At 63.4% G+C, this 16209-nt stretch overlaps 1 protein-coding gene across 3 annotated transcripts; it reads right to left on the bottom strand.

Annotated features, from left to right (window-relative positions):
• Nucleotides 1-1160: 1160 nt before the first annotated feature.
• Nucleotides 1161-13162, bottom strand: ARFGAP1 (ARF GTPase activating protein 1). Of its 3 annotated transcripts, XM_068565990.1 has the most exons (14): nucleotides 13009-13162; nucleotides 10384-10460; nucleotides 10175-10238; nucleotides 9859-9968; nucleotides 9503-9674; nucleotides 8961-9061; nucleotides 8096-8182; nucleotides 7511-7607; nucleotides 6611-6667; nucleotides 5435-5467; nucleotides 3951-4007; nucleotides 3385-3444; nucleotides 2752-2828; nucleotides 1161-1765 (listed from the first exon to the last, which is right to left on the bottom strand). In XM_068565990.1, the coding sequence occupies exons 3-14, from the start codon at nucleotides 10232-10234 to the stop codon at nucleotides 1417-1419; spliced, it is 1260 nt and encodes a 419-aa protein (XP_068422091.1). In that variant the 5' UTR covers nucleotides 10235-10238; nucleotides 10384-10460; nucleotides 13009-13162; the 3' UTR covers nucleotides 1161-1416. The 3 variants fall into 3 exon arrangements, with proteins under 3 accessions (XP_068422091.1, XP_068422090.1, XP_068422092.1); XM_068565989.1 differs by lacking the exon at nucleotides 10384-10460; XM_068565991.1 differs by lacking the exons at nucleotides 6611-6667; nucleotides 10384-10460.
• Between the last annotated feature and the right edge of the window lie 3047 nt (nucleotides 13163-16209).

Consider the following 16209-nt stretch of genomic DNA (forward strand, 5'->3'; position numbering starts at 1 on the left):
GATGCCTGAGAGCAGAGCTCATCTCAGGCCAGTCAGCCTCAGGGCCACGCGCGTCAGCGTGGGGGGCTCCCGGGCAGAGGGCGACTTACTCCAGCTGAACATGGCCTCCGGGGCAGGGCCTCCTGGACCAGAATCGACAGGAACTAAGTGCCCCCGAAGCCTTCAGGGCTGGGGCAGGAGCCCGGAGTCCCGATCCCAACAGGCTGGGGTTCCAGCACGGAAACAGGAGTGTCAGGACAGACCGCACCCCGTTGTCCAGCCCGGTGCTGACCTGAGGGCCGCCTGCAGTGCAGCCCACCGGCCCTGGTGAGGACCCACACCTCACACCTGGCTGGCCCTCCTGAACGCCTCTGCTCTGGGGCACCTGGTCCCGGGCTGGCAGACCCCGTTTGACCCTGGCTCTTGGGCTGACCTGGGTCTTCTCATCACCCTGAGCCTCATCTCTGGCCTCAGATCCGAGCGTGGCAGACTACTGGCTCAGTGACAGACCTTCAGGGTCAGCCAAAGGCACAGGTGCTGGCCACTGGGTGTCCCGTCCCCCGTGGGTATCTTCCTTAGGGAGAACTGTGGGTGGCAGGGCTGCCACTCCCCACTCAGGGACGTGCTGCAGACCTGCCACACGAGCCACTGCAATCCGGCTGTCCACACGGGGAGGGCCCGTCCCGCGGGGCAGGGAGCAGGGACGTCGCACACAAATCATACAGGAGGCCTGGGGAAGCCCGGCTGACCGGCCTGAGGGCCGGCAGAAACAAGTGCGGGGACAGAGGACCGAGCACGGCGTCACGTCACGTGGTTGTCAGCGCCGGACCGTAAGAACGGGGTGGCCGGCACACAGCCGTCAAAAGTCAAGTGAGCTCGGGCGACAGTGAGATCCAAACCACAGTGCAAGGAGGCTGGAGGAGGGGCCGCGAGGAAGGCCAGGGTGCCAGGGCATCACTGCATGACCCCCCAAGCTGATGACGGGCTCTAGGGTGACGGCAAGGCCAGGAAGGCGGTGCTCGGGTCGGGCGGATGCAGGCCAGCACCGGTGCAGAGACGGACTGGGGAGCGGAGGGCAGGGGGCAGGTGGCGGCTCTCAAACGCCAGGCAATCTCTTCCAAAGGAAGAAAGAACGAGAGCGAGCAAGAAGTGAAAGTTGCTTCAAGGAGACAAGACCTCAGTCACGGTCACTGGGCAGCCGCGTGCGCCGCTGGGGAGGGCGTTTATTACCGAGCGCACTGGGGTTAAGGGGCTGGGTGTGGCCGGCCCCCGCAGCAGCAGGGAGCCCCTCCTTCGACAGCGCCCGGCCCGGGGGCCCCGGAGAGCGGCGACAGGGAGGCACACACCCCTGGGGTCCCGGCCGAGGCCGTCTTCCCACGCAGCCAGTGCTTCTTGGGTGGAAAGGAAGGAGCGAGGAGGCGGCGTGGCCGCAGCGCCCTACCAGTCCTGGTTGTCCCAGCCGTCGTCCACGGCGGCCGGCGGTGCCGCCTCCTTGACGGCCCTGGCCCTGGTCCTGCCCTCCGCCCCGCGCCCCCAGGCCTCCCCACCACCCATGTCGTCGCCGTCCCTGTTGCTGGACGCAGACGCGGGGCCCGAGCCCCACGCGTCCCAGCCGTCCGAGCTCCTCTTGTCGGCTGAGGGGTCCGCACACGTCCAGCTGTTGCCGCTCGGGGACCTGTGGGCCCTAGCAGGGTCGGTGCTCCCGAAGGTCTCCCAGAAGTTCCGGTCGGTGGTGCCGTGGGAGCTGTCCCCGCCGCTGTTCTGACAGCTCCGGCCCTCCGGGGCTCTGGGACAGAGAGCGGTCTCTGAGCGGCTCCCAGAACCAGAAGGTCCAGAAGGTCACCGTCATGGCCCTGAGCCACCGGGTCTTCCCCAGGCTCCTCCCCAGAGAACGGGGGTCAAGGCCGAGTCCAAGCCCCCAGCCAGAGCCCCATCCCCAACCAGGGCGCTCAGCCAGTGCCACTCAGGGTCCCAGAGCCACTGTTCTCGCTCTAGGGCAGAGAAACCCAGTCTCAGGGCGGCTCCGCCATGGAGCTGAGGCCGTGGAACCTGCGGGAGGGACTCAGGTCTCCTGCCACCAGAGCCCACTCTCCGCCAGTCCCACCCAAAACACAGGATGTTTTGAAGGAAAATGTAAAGCGCTGGCTTCCTGCAGCGATTAAGGGGAAAAAAACCCCAGACCCTCCTCTGCACCGTGGAGTCCCTCACCCAAACCGCAGTCGCACCACTGAGCACAGCGGACAGCACGCCGTGGGGGAAGCGCTGAGGCATCCCGCCCGTGAGCGCGGGAAACGCGCCCAGCCTCGGGCAGACGGACAGCACGCGCCACGGCCGGGGTGGCCGCTGCTCCAGGCCCGGCCCGAGACCACCCATCCCCCCACCAGATCCCCAGGGTCCCACCTGGGGTCAGAGAAGGCGGCTGACCAGTCTGGGCTCACAGCAGAAAGCCCCGGGCGGGAGCCCTGAGTGCTCCGGAGTCCTGGGAGGTGGGTCAGAGCCCAGCCGCACCCCGTCTCCCTCAGCCTGTCCCACAGAGGCGAGGCTGAGACTCTCTCCCTCCCCAGCCCTTGATGGTGGCAGCTCCCACGAGGTCGAAGGCAGGGCTTCAGGTCAAGAGGTCAGGGGGCCGACGTGCCTCTCTGCACCCCCAGGGCTCCAGGGGTTTCTGCACTGTGACCCCTGAGCCCCTGGGGGAGACACACCTGCCTCCCAGAGACCCCAGGGGAGAATGCCACGGAAGGGGGCCCACTTCGGGAAGGGGGGCCGGTATACCTGTCCAACGGGTCCTCCGCTCTCCCAGAAAAAAAGGTGGCGACGTCCCTCCATCCCCTGCTACCAACTCCCTGGACCTGGAAGGAGACGGAGGCGCTCAGCCTGGGCTCTGACGCCAAGTGCAGAGTTGGGAGACCTGGGTGAAGCTTAGGAACACGGTGACACCACGGGGCTCGGGCCGGTTCGCCCCGGGCAGGCTCTGCCGGGGACAGCGGGATGCCCGCCGTGTGGACGCAGAGGCTGTGGCCCCAGGAGCTCAGCGGAGAAGCTCCTGGGTGGGAAGCAGGACAAACGCCAACCCACCCCTCCGCCCCGCCCCCAGCGGCGCTAAGGCAGAGCAGACGGCCGCCCCCAGCGCACTCACCAGGGGAGGTCGGCAGCAGCAAGACAAGGGCAGAAAGAAAAGAAGCAACAGGTTAGCGGCTGTGACGGGCGCCTGTCAAGCTGTTTCCATATTCCTCAAGCTGTCGGCACCGGAGCGTCTACCTGACCCTCCTCACGTCCTACAGGCCCCTCGGGCCAAGAAGCCGTACGGGGCATGAAGCGCCCGGCCCTTCCTGCTCGCGGTTCCGGGCTCCTTGGAATATGGAGACGCTTTCAGCCGAGCCCGCCTGCCAGGCGGGGCTTCCCTACCTTGGCCGCCAACTCAGAGAACCCACTGGACACATCATCAAAAATCTTTCCCTCCTTCACCTGGTGGATCGAAACGGCATCGTCATAGCCGAGGCAGGTGCCCCGCTGCCCGTTACGGACAAAGGACAACGCCCACCGACACCTGTCAGGGGACCTGCCTCCGCGCCGCGTCGCCCCCCTCCCCAGAAGCGAAGGGGAGGAGCAAGCCGACCACACCGCAGCCCGGGCCGGTCTCGCGGCCTCGCTCGGACCCTCCCCCGGCGGTCTCCCGAGCACAGGCTGGCACTGGCCGCAACCCGCACGCCCCCCACCCCCGGGAGCTTATCTTGCCGCCCTGGCCTCCTCCGGGGTGAGGGGCCGGGCACACACCCGGCCCCGCGGGAGCAGAGTACAAGGCCAGGCCTTGCTGGGCTGCAGGACGAGAGCCACAGGCGCAGCGCACGCGTGAGGCCACGGGGCGTGAGCACGGGAGCCGGAAGCCCGAACAGAGCCTCCCAGCACCACCTGCCCCCCGAACGAGGCCCACGGGAGCCGCACGCAGCCGAGTACCGGAGTCCCCGCGTTACCTTCTCCTGGGCAGGTTTGAGGACACCCTCGTTCAGACTGTGGCCCAACTCTGATGCCTGTTGGAAGGAAAGACGCGATGAGAACAAGCCACGTACGCGGCAGCACGCTCACCCCAGGACTGCGAGCTCTGCCCGCGGAGGGAAGGCCGCAGACGGCGAGCAGCCCACCAGCACCCGATGCGCCACGCTGTCGCGGAGGCGGGAGACCGCTGCCCCGGCCTACGCGCCCTGGGAAGGGACTCGGGACAGCCGCACGCTCTTGGAGGTCCACCCCATCCGGTGGCCACCATCAGGCTCTCCCCATCGGAGCCCACAGGAGCCACCCCAGGAGAACAGCCCCTGGCAGCCCCCCGACACAGACGGGTGGATCCCAAGCCCCACCTGCCCTCCAGGGGCCCTGCGGGAGTTCGGACAGAAGGGGCTGGAGCCGGGGAGCGAGCCCAGGCCAGCAGCTCAGGTGGGGGGCAGGCAGGACAGAGGGGAGGCAACCACGGAGCGGGGCCCTCGCCCCTGGCACAGGACTCCCCAGCACCCCTGCAGCAGCGGCCTCGGGTTCCGGATCCCGCGCCTCCTGCCTGTGACGTGGACGCCCGAGCACCGTGGACGGGCCACGCGGGAGCCCGTCGGGCTGGGGAGCAGCTCCGAGCGTGAGGACAGGGAGCCGACATGCGGGCCACCCGGAGCAGGGCACGCGCCGGACACACAAGTGGGGGGCGGCATGCACGAGCACGGATGCGGCCTTACCAGCTCTGGCTGCTGCTTGGAACCCCAGAACTTTACCCAGACAGCATGGGGAGACGGGGGGTGGGGGTGGGAGAAGAGAGCGAGGCGGTGGGAGCGGTGTTCGGCAAGAACCAGGACAGGGTCCCGTGGGCGCCGCACGCTCGCTAGACCCGGCACCTCCCGCCTGGGATCTTTCCAGCACGGTAGGAGCAAGCCGTTAGGGAGTTGAGGTGGGGGCTCAGAGAGATCAGCCCTCGGGGCGTGAGGGGGCCCGCGTGGCCCCAGAGGCTCCTTGGACGGCCCGGCAGCACGCCGGGACCGCCGGGGCTGCCAGCCAAGGTGTGAGGAAAAGACGAACACCGGGGCCCGAGATGCCGCCCGCGAGAAGAGAGGGCGCTAACCAGGGACAGAGGCATGCTGTTGCCACAGGATGCGGACCCCGGTCCCCTGGGGGGCGCTGGGCCTCCGGTGGGCGGCTGCCCAGACATGGCACAGAGCCTCCTTCCCCACGAGGCGAAGGGCACAGGGGCCTATGGCTGCCCGGCTACCAGGGACGGGGCAGGACCTAAGCCTCCTCCACCTGCTAACCCGCAGGCGCCCAAAGTGGCACATGGACACGTGAGCCTGGGAGGCAAATGCACGCACGGGCCTGTCAGCGCCCGAGCTGCCCGCGGAAGCGCCCTGCCCCTGAGCGCGGGGCACGAAGCAGGCGACCGGCCTAGAAACCTCGGGAGCACGAATGCAGAGGCTTCCTTTGTTACCTTTTGACTTGCCTGGGATCCAAACTTTGTCGCCTGAAAGGAAACACAGAAAGAGGGCTTTCTGGTCAGCCGCCTGACGCCGGCCACCAGGGCTGCAGGTCCTTGGGGCCCAGACACCCGCGCTGGTCTCCTGACGGCCGCGAGGCACTGGTGCTCACCCCACAGCAGCTCTAAGGGGCCCCGCAAAGCTGCCCAGCACACCCGTTCCCCCTGGAGGGAGGCCGTCAGGGGAGGGGCACCCAGGATGAGGGAGCAGAGCTGACACCGAGCTCCCCGCTCTGGAGCTCTGGAATGCAGGGCGTGCGTGCACGGGCCCACAGGTGGGGCAGGTCCCTCTCCAGCGAGCGCTCCCCCTCCCTGCCGCGCGCAGTCTGGTCACACCTCTCACCTCTGCCCAGCACCCCAGCCGCTCTCGTGGTAAGTAAAGAGGGAAAGGCCTGGATCCCCAGCGCAGCCCCGCAAAGCCCCGGAGAGAATCGGCAGAGGCCACGTGGCAAAGCGCTGGTGCCCCGGCGGCGCCCGGCTCCTCCCCGGGCTCTGGCCCTCAGAAGCTCCTGGCCTGGCCTCTCCAGGCCTCTGCGCTCTGGGTCAGCCTGCCAGGCAGCCTCTCGTCCCTGCTCTGGGCGTTCCTGTCACCACCACGGCACGGTCTCCCCGCCGGGCCCGAATCCTCGCACACACCTCTGTCCTGTCCCTTCCTGCCTGGCTCCCACCCGGTCGCCGCCAGGAGCCGAGCACGTGCCCGTGACCCGGCGGCCTGTCCTGACAGAAGCCCCAAATCCTGCCTCGTCTCGAGCCCGGGGGCAGGCGAGGGCAAGGGGAAGGCCGGGCGATCTGTGCCCCGGAGGCCCAGCAGCAGACGCCCGAGGCTTTGCTGGGGCCGGGGGGGGGGGGGGGGCAGGCAGGGAGACCTGGGACACCCTGAGCCCCCGCCGGCAGCCGCCTTCTGGAGCCAGCCCAGCCCCCGCCGGCAGCTCCGCCCTGGCCGCTACACCACCAGCTGTCAGGGCGACGAACGTCCGCGGGGCCTGGAGGACTCGCCAGGGCGAGGGGGCGAGAGGCCGCTCGCCGAAAGCCCCTCAGGGCAGATGGACGCGTGGCCCGAGCCCGTCAGGACCCCCTGGTCCCCCAGAGCCACCTGGCCTGCGCGGCCGCGTGACGGGCCAGGCTACGTACCCCCTCCTTAGCCGCTGCCGCAAAGCTGCTCGCTCCAGTGGCGAACCGGCTCCAGCCCTGAAAGGAAGCGACACGGCGGCTCCACGCGTGGCCACCAGGGGGCGCTCCTCGGACGCGCGCCGGCCGCCTCGCACCCACGCTCTGCGGGACGGATGCAGCCGGGCCCCGGGCCGGAAGCAGCTCCCGGCCCGGCTCCCTAGGGACACGCCGGCCCCCGAGGCGCCCCGCCGCCCCTCCAGACAGACCACGGGGCGCGGGGGCCCCCGGAAGCTCTCCCCCTGCCTCCAAGTCCAAGGTTGTCGCCCCCAAGCCTCCGAGATAGAGGAAAGCAATTTGGAAATGGAAATTCTTCGTTTAAATCCCAACTCAGCCTCTTCCTCCTGAGCGAGACGCGGAGGGACCCTCGCGAGGAACTGAGAAGGCAAGTGCGTGCGGCCTCTTGCCCGTGGCGGGCGGGCGGGCGGGCGGGCGGGCGGGCTGACACGCAGACACAAACACTACAGCCTGGGAGGCGCTTCCGGAGAGCCGGCTCCCGCACGGCGGGCCAGGCCGACAGCCCTTTCTTCCCCGGGGCAGCCCCGGCCGGCCCAGAACCCGCGTGCTTGGCAGGCTCCGCCAGGAGCGGGCGGCCAGGCGGGCTCCGCTCAGAGGAAACGAGCCTTGCTCAATCTGAGGGACGCGTTTTGTCGCCAAAGTAAACAATCGACAAAATACGCGTGGGATCCAACGCCGTAAGCGGCGCTTTAAGAAAAGGACGTCAGTGAAGGAAAGGGAGGGGGGCCTCTGTGGGATGGGCCAGCGCGCGATCCCAGGACGGCCAGGCTCCAGGCTCCAGGCTCCGGGCTCCGGGCTCCGGGAGGCCCCTGGGGGGCGGGGGACGGGCAGGACGGGCGTCCTCACCGAGTACAGGGACGACATGGCGCTGTTGAGGAAGTCGTCTTCCCTCTTCGGAGGCGGTACCGTGTTCCCAAACCCCACGTAGCGGTTCTCCTGGGCCCTGGCGGGGACACAAGCAACAGCCCTGCTGCTCCCGACAGCTGGGGGTGCGGAGGTGCCCAGACCTGGGACGGGCACCCCGGAGGACGTGCGGCTCCCACACCCCAGTCTGGGGTCAGGCTCTCCTCTGTCCGTGGGATGAGGCCCTCCCGCTGCACCTGCCAGAGGACCTGGCGAGACCCAAAGCGACAGCCGGTCACTGCAGGGAGTGGGACAGGCTCGACCACAGGTCAGGCAGGTTCCAGGGAGGAAACACGTCCTTTCTGCTCCCAAGCATTCTTAGCAGTGACTTTCTCTAAGTGGTTTTCTCTCCACTCGAGCCCCCCACCCGAACCTGGGCTGCCAGACAGCACCGCAGGAGGCCTGCCGACTCTGCACCCCTGGCAGACGCGGACAGCAGCCTCCCCCGACCCTCGCAGGGGCCAAGCCCCCGGGGGCCAGGTCTGCCTGGGCCTCCCCCAGCTTCCCCGAGCCCTCCGGGGGCCTTACCCTTGATAGGAGCCAAGGTCATCGTTCAGCCAGTCTTCAAAAGCTTTGTCCGCGGAGGTGGTGGAGTTCCGCAGCTGGCCAGAGGCTCTGCAATGGAGGGTGAGAAGTCAGAGAGGCCGACAGGGGGTGGGCACACGCCCACAGGACCACGGGGGTCTCTGGGAGGTGCCGTCACGCCCACCTGCTCACACCCGGCTCCTCCAAAGCTTGGAGCAGAGTGGCCCAGGCTTAGGCTCAGCGGCTGAAGCCGGCAAGAGGCGGGGGGGGGGGGGGGGGGGGGGGCGCTGCAGCCTGGTGGGGAGGGGGGGCCACAGCAGCTCCTCGCCTGCCCACGCCTGCAGGGAGGCCGCAGGGGTCGAGGCCAAAGCAAGCGCTCGGCAGGGGTCTGGAGCCCTTCCGACCGGAATCTCGCCACACAAGGGGGGAGGAGGAGGGGAGGGCCACTGGGCACCCCTGGTGTCAACAGGGAGCTCTCTCTGAGACCGGTCACCCCGGAACACCACCCTCCAACCCACAAGAGGACACAGGATGCCCGCCAGGGGGATGGGTCACCCTGGGGATGTGGGCAGCCCTCAGGCAGGACAGGAGACGTACACAGCACTGGGTCCTACAGAGATGCCGTGTGCTGTAGGCACAGATCTGAGGAACGGGGAATGGTGCTTCTACTTCAGACGTACCTTTACTGGTTGAATTTCTACTAAAAGTTTGAATTGTAACTTAAAAAGTTGTTTTTCCCACTGACTTTCAGAAACGGCTCACAACCGGAGCTGTTACCACAACAGCACAGGGACCCTGAGCCACAGTTAAGGTCAGAGCCGGGCAAACCCGGCCCAGAGCCCGGCCCGCAGGCCAGACGAGTAGCTACCGGTGGGCAGAGGACGGCAGCGTCTTGGGCTGAGGTGGGGTCCAGTTCTGGGCGGGCGATGACTCCAGAGACCATTCTCTGCCTTCGGCCAGAGTGGCCACCTGCAGAGGGAGCCGGGGTGTCAGGCAGCGTGGATGCCGCCTGCCCCCCACACAGCCCCTCGGGCTCAGCTGCCACGGGCCGGGGCTCTGCGGGTGCCGACACCGAGACTGGCTCTCACGATGGGCAGAGTGAGCAAGCTCTTGGTCGGTGTGGCGCCCGGGCCCCCTCTGAACCCCCCGAATGGATGCAGCGCTCCCCAGAGGCTGCGAGGAGGGCCCATCCCTCAGCCCTCCTAACCACAGGCCACCTGCTTCCCCTTGGGTGGGGCGAGCTGGGGCCAGGCGTCCTGTCTGTGTGTGGACTGCACGTGGCCTCCGTGTCGTGTCAGAACCCACAGGAGATCTCAGCTCCTGGAACCACTACAGCAGCCGATCTTCAGCGCTTACTGAACACCTGAACCCACAAAGCAGCCTGCACACGGCCGGGCGGCCTGTCCTCACCTTGTCCCTGAAGAGGGCGGCGGCCTTGCTGCTGTACTTCTCCTGCAGGGACCAGCAGGGGTCGTAATCCTCTTGACACTCCAGGAACTCCCGGAACTTAGCGTTCCCGCCGGCCTTCATCTTCTCCAGCTCCGCGTCCTTCCACTTGTCCATAGTGACGGAACGGACAAAGCTACACACCAGAGGGCCGACCTCGCCACCAGTACCAGCATCCAAGAGCCCACCCCAAACAGTCTCGAACTAGACACATGCACCTCCTGTGCCAGAGCACCGGAGGGGGTAGGAGCTGGCCTGTGAGGTGGCCCGCACCTTCCCGTCACCCGCCAGGTGGCAGGCCAGGAGCAAAGGGCACTGACCTGAGATGCACCCCGAGCCCGCGGTGCTTCCCTGAGCACTCCAGGCAGATCCAGATGCCGTAGGTCACGCTCACCCACTGAGGGTTGAAGGCGCCGCACTCAAAACACACCTGCGAAAAGCGCCCAGGCGACTCACCCGGGGCGGGGCGGGGCAGGGCCCAGGGACCCCGAAGACCCAACGGGGGGCCCCGAGAGGGGGCAGAGGGAGGCTGGCTGGGAGGCCAACGGTGACAGGGAGGGAGGACTCTGAGGCCGCGAGCAACCCTGAGAGGACCCCGAAACCTAAGCCAAGTGTCAAGGAAAAGCGCACACTTACATTGTTTTCATCTTGCACCCGAACTTCCTTAAGAACTTTCCTGGTTCTCGGGCTGGCCATGGCGCTGTGAAAGAGAAAAACAAACTTTTCAACTTCCAAATAGGTCACTTCACAAGAAGATCAACCTTTGGTGCAAACACACTACAAAGTATGACTTCAAGAAATTCCGTGAAGCTGCTTGGAAGCTGCAGGGCAACAGGGCTACTTACTGCAGGAACCTGCTCTCCACGTGCTAAGAAAAGCCGAGATCAGTCTGGACGCTCCCGGGCCAACCGCAGCGGGATTACTGGGGGCAACGCGCAGTTACTGGAGGCCGCTCATCACGTACCATCAAGACCACACGATTTATAAAAACATCGGTCTTCTGGTGAAGTTCACGGCAAGGGGTGGTCTTCACAAAGCGTGCTCAGACTGGCTGTTAAATCTCATTTCCCCTTTCCAGGGCGACACACCAGACTTGGGCTGACAGTATCCGAAGACAGGGAGCCCCACATTCTCGGCCCCCGCAGCCCCTCTACCTTCCTACCAGCGCAGGGAGGCTCCTGGCCTGGGGCGGAAGCGGTGGCCCCGAGTGACACGGGAAGAGGCTGGCCTCCCTGGGACCATCTGAAGGATGGAGGTGACAGACAGCATGGCCACAGCAGGGCAAGGACAGGGGCCTATGGGCCAGCAGACCTGCCACCGCGCCTCAGGGGGACACTGCCGGGGAACAGCAGCCACACAGCCTGGGCTGAAGAGAAAACCCATTTACCTCTTGATAGATCTCCTAGCTTCGGCAAAGTTCAAGTTCAACGGGTGGCCCGGTAAGTTTCAGGCAGGGGATGGGGAGGGAGCCCAGCGTGGTGTCGGCAGTGAAGTAACCCCATGGATGCCCAGCCTGAGTCTCAGGCTGGCCCTTCCCTTGTGACCAGGACCTGCAGGCTGTCCCTCCAGCTCCCCCGGCAGCATGTGTCCTCTCAGGACACACGGGCCGCTTAAGGGCCACCTGGGCTGTGGGTGGGGTCTCCAGCCTCCGACCCTGCACCCCACTGTCTGTGAGGGACTGCTCCGACCAGCTTCCCTGCCGATGCTTCAGCGTGAAAATCCCAGGAGCGGCAGTCACCTTCGGTTACTCCCCAAGGGGACCCTGCCTCTCCCCACACCCAGGCCTCCTGAATCCTGAGCCCCGGGATGCCTAACGCCCACAACGCCCACTTCTGAGCCAGCTGAGATTAGGAGACAAATGTCTGCTTTCTGTAACCGAGGGAAACAAAGCCAAGGGCTCGCCAGAGGCGCCTTTCTGCTCTGTATTTCTCTGTGCTGTGCATGACGGTCTCGAAGGCAAACACCTGAACCCACAATCCTGCCCAGCACCCAGCACCCGGCCCGACCCATCCAGGTGGGACCCTGTCCTCACGCTGAGCTCCAGTCACCCACAGAGCGAAGGCAGAAATGGGTGGCCCCTGGGAGCTCTTTCCAGAGAACTGTGCCTGCCCAGAGGCTCCCGTTCTGGCCAACAGAACCCAGGCAAACAAAAGTCAGAACTGGGGTGAGCCTGCCCTGAATTTCTAACCGCGTAAAAGAAGGCAGAGAGAGCGTCCGCAGAACTACTGCAAGGAAAATACGTGGAAAGTAAATGACTTGGCTCGGATTTAAAAGGAACTTTTTTTGGACGTGAGAATCCTTTACTTCTGTGAAATGCTAACTTTAATACATAAAAAACAAATACTTCCTAACTTTCAAAACTATAGTTTGTCTTGAAAAATAATCCAAGAACTCCTGCATTAATGCTTGAAACCAAACATAGCTCTCTGCAAGTGAACGTGGCCTCAGTATACTAACGGTGAACCAAATAACACTTCTCAGTTTACGGAAGAAGCCACTTGACAGACGGCAGAACGCTGTTCCTTAAGTTGGGACTTCCTCAATGTCTGAGATGAAAAGGGATGACTTAGGGACACCGCTTGGGGCTCTTACACAGGCGACGGGCAGAAATCCTGCTCAGCTTTCTCAGAAACCACCTGAGGCCCCCGAAGCACCTACGCCGAAGAACAACCGTTTCTCACCTTAAAACACCATTACTTCTGAACTTCTGCAGGGTGTGGTCCCAGGAAGGGATGCCAAAGCCAACTTAAACGCTAATTATCCCCTGGGCCATTATCACAGCCCCACCTGGCACAGATACAGAGGATGGCGGAGCCCTTAGGCCTGCACTAAATGACACAATTAACTCTCACGTGGGTGGTCAGCGATGAAGCTGTTTAACAGGGCAGACGAGAAGCACAGTTCTTCTACCTAAACGCACGGCCGCGGACAGAGAATTCCAAAGTCCCTTCTTGGTTTCCTCTCCCTCCCCCAAGACGATCACCCACGGCCGCCAAGGGTGAGGCTGCCATTTCCGATTATACCGGCCTCTCCAACACCGAGGGGAAGGACCCTTCCTTCTTAGGAGTGGAAGCCCCTTCAGAACTCAGACCCGGCCTGACGGGACCCTGTGTCCAAACCAGCTCCTGGTTCCGAAGGAAGGGACGGGGCAGGGCCGGCTCGCCCCACGGAGGGGGTGTTGGTGGGCAGCGGCCCGTGACAGCCTCAGAGGAAAGAAGGCTGGGGGCCGGGGGCGAGCTGCGGGGGGGTGTGGGTCCAGGCGGGGGCGGCCAGAGGACGGGGGACGGCCGGGGGCCCGTGGACCAGCCCCGGGGTGGCCGGGGGAGGGCGGGGTGGGCGCTTCCAGGTCCTGCGGACAGCGGCCTCGGGGCGGGTGGGGGTCTGGGCGGAGGCGGCCGCCGGGAGGGGTCGTGGACCAGCCCGAGGGGAGCCGGGGCCTCGGGGCCTCGGGGCCTCTGCCGCGCGCTTACCGGGCAGAGGGCTCGATCCTGCGCGCCGGGTCGGGCCGGGTCAGGCCGGGGTCAAGGGCCGGGGTCCTGGCCGGGGTCGGCCGCGCCGCGAACCTCACCGAGGACGAGCGCCGGCCACCCACCCCACCGCCACCCGCTTCCGGCTACGTCGCGCCTCGCAAGGCCTCACGGGAAGCCGGGGACGGGCCGGCGGGGGCGGGCCTTCCTCCCTGCCTGCTTGGCCGGAAGCGCTGCCTCACCCCGTCGCTATGGGGACGCGTCCTCCTCCGGGCTGCTGTGTCAGAGCTGCTAGTCCAGCGGGGACCGCGGTAGCCTGGGGACCGACAGCCGTGCTCACCAGCGGTGCGCCGTCAGGATCAGACGGGAAACTGATGGCCTGCTCAAATTAGAACGATTCATGGGCGTTTACTCACAAGGGGGCTGGTTAGGAGGGGATGCGCGGGTTTAGGGCACCGCAGGAATTCTGCGGGAACCCAGGCCTGGAGCAGCAGAGCTGTGACGTCAGCAGACTCCAAGGAAAAGGGGGAAGGAGGGGTTCCCGGGCTCGGGAAGGGCAGTGTCCTCAGGGCCGCTGCCCAAGAGGAGCTGTCATCTTTTGTTGAGGGCATGGCCAGCCTAAGGTGACCTAGTAGAAGAAGCCACAGGAATAAATACCGGCCTCTCTGGCCTCTCACCCTCTGGTCTCCCGATTTTGCCTCCCACTGGCCGGGCCCACCGGTGCAGTCTGAGGTGGAGAAGGGTAGGGAGTGGGCACGGAGGGCAGCTGGAGACGTTGCAAGCAGGCTGCAAAGCAGTGTGAATAGTAGAATCCCAAATATGGGAAATATGACTGTGGAAAGAAAACTGTCCAGAGTGATGATCTCTGGGGAGTGCAACTGCAAGTGATTTTTGGTTTTGTTTTTACTCTGTGCTCTTATGTGTATTCCACATATTCTTCATTGAGCTATGTAACTTTTGGAGTGATCAAGTATGAACATTTTTACTGAGGTATAATTTACATTCAATAATTTACCTTCAATGAGTTTTGAGAAATGCATACTCCAATGTAACCTCCACCATGATCAATTATAGCACATTTCCATCACAGGCAACCACTGTTCTTACTTTTATCCCCATTTCTTAATTTGCCTGTTCTAGAACGTCACATAAATAGAATCATGCAATAAGTGCTCTTTTGAATGGCTTCTTTCACTTAGCATAATGTTTTCAAGGTTCATCCGTGTCGTAGCATGTCAGCACTTCATTCCTTTTTATTGCTGAATACTATTCCGTTAAATGAATATAACTCTTTGTTTATCCATTCACATGTTGGACAGTGGAGTCATTTCTGAGTCTTGGGTATTGTGAATAAAGCTGCCCCGAAATTCACATGGGTATATTTTAACATTTCTTTTGCATAATTACCTAGAAGTTAAGTTGCTGGGTGATCGGGGAGGTGTATGTTGAACTTCATAAGAAATTGTGAAGCAGTCTTCCAAAATGGCTGTACCATCTCACACCCCACCAGCAGTGTGAGAGCGCCAGTGTCTGGCGGGTACGCTGGGTTATCTCATTTGCATTTCCCTCCGTTGCTGGTTGAAAGCTGCCCTGGAGGATTATCTTAGCTTCCTGGCCCTGCCAGCCCACCCTGCGCCCAGCTTAGCATGAGCACCTCGTGCAGCCAGGGGAAGCCCTCAGGAAGGAGCCAGCAGGCCTTGCAGTGAGAAGCCACTGGCGTCACAGAAACAAGAGGACTGAGGTGATGTGCACGGGGCACCCATAGGGTCTACCCAGGGACAATGTGAGACGGTGTAGATTTCGGCACGAGACCCTGGGGCTGGGACTGTGTGGGTTCCACAAGTTCAGAGAGCAAGAGCCACGTGCTGGATTTCTTACGTGGGCTCCCTGGAGGAAGCGGGCTATGAAGGATGTTGAAAGGGAGGAGAGGAAAAGGGAAGGCGGTCCCTGAAAGGGCACAGCGGAAGCCAACATTTGGCGCTGGCTAGTGCAAACAACGAGCAGAGGCTGAACTTTCAGTTTTCTGATCATAAAGCTGAAAGGTCAACCCCTACTCCACCCCTGGCTCTGGAGGCCTGGGGCTACGCTCGTCCCCAGAGCCAAGAGCAGGGAGGTGGCCGTTGCAAGGACAGGGCAAGCCTGCCTCCTCACAGCATCCGTGGTGCCCCTGCCTCTCTCTGCCATCTCAAGGCTGGCTCAGTGACCAAGTAACAGAGGGTCAATCTGGGCATTGAAGTGATGAACGGAGCAGAACATGCAGCTGCAAGCTGGAAATATTTTATTACCCCACCTGAAATATTTAGATAATCTGTTTTTCTTCTAGAACTGCTGGCAGTACATTAATTTCCAGTTAGAGTAACGTGATCATCTTTGTGGTTTCCTCCCCAGGGCTGCTGAAGCTCTCGATATGATATGAATAAAACTGAAGGGAATACGAGGGCAGCAACATGAAAACCTCAGCATAAATGGCTACGCAAGGCTGGGGCTGGCCTGGGCCACACAAGTTCACCTGTGAAGTCACCGTGGGACCTGGGACACATCACTGCTGCCTCCTGGACTCAATTTCCCCGTCTGTGAAAGGAGGACCCCAATTCCCCTTCCAGGCCAGGGGCCCACACTTCCTGCCCGCTTGCCAGAAGTCAGGCCCTGGGCTTGATAAGGAAGATCTTGTGTAAACTGCACAGCAGTGCAGCTCTTTCCGATGTGAACCTGTTGTTCAGGTGAAGAAACAGAGGCGCAGAACAAGTAAGCAATTTGCCCCAGGTCGAAAAGGCAGTAAGTGGTGGAGCCGAGGTTGGTACCCAGCCTGTGTAACATCTTCCTCAGAGTAGAAGGAGGGCATGTGGGGCGAGCGTCCACTGGGGGCGCAGTTGTGTCCTCTGATATGACCCAGCACCAGTCTCAAAGGTCAGTTTCATTCCAAACATGTGCAAGTGACGGAGAAATTGGGTTGGGCCGTGAGCACTGGTCAACCGTGACCCTGTCAGGGTCTCACAGCCAGGTCCCAGGGGTCCAGCCAGCTGCCATCAGGGGTGGCAGAGCCTAAAGAAACAGCTGAAGCTACGCAGGACTGGTGAGGGCCATGTGTGTACCTGTGTGTAAGTGTACACATCTGTGAGCATGTTTGGGTTTGCACATGTGTGCAGTGTGCATGTGAGTGGTGCGTGTGTGTATACATGTGCGCATGGTATTGCATGTGTGGTC

This window comes from Eschrichtius robustus, chromosome 16 (assembly GCF_028021215.1).
Source record: "Eschrichtius robustus isolate mEscRob2 chromosome 16, mEscRob2.pri, whole genome shotgun sequence".
In the NCBI taxonomy this organism is placed as follows: Eukaryota; Metazoa; Chordata; class Mammalia; order Artiodactyla; family Eschrichtiidae; genus Eschrichtius; species Eschrichtius robustus.

Coding starts and splice junctions, on each gene's coding strand:
- ARFGAP1 (XM_068565989.1), bottom strand. CDS start 10,234: ATGGCCAGCCCGAGAACCAGGAAAGTTCTTAAGGAAGTTCGGGTGCAA. Junction 9,675..9,858: donor GGGCTCGGGGTGCATCTCAG/GTCAGTGCCCTT, acceptor TCTGGTGTGTAG/CTTTGTCCGTTCCGTCACTA. Junction 6,668..7,510: donor CCATGTCGTCCCTGTACTCG/GTGAGGACGCCC, acceptor GCTTCCTTTCAG/GGCTGGAGCCGGTTCGCCAC.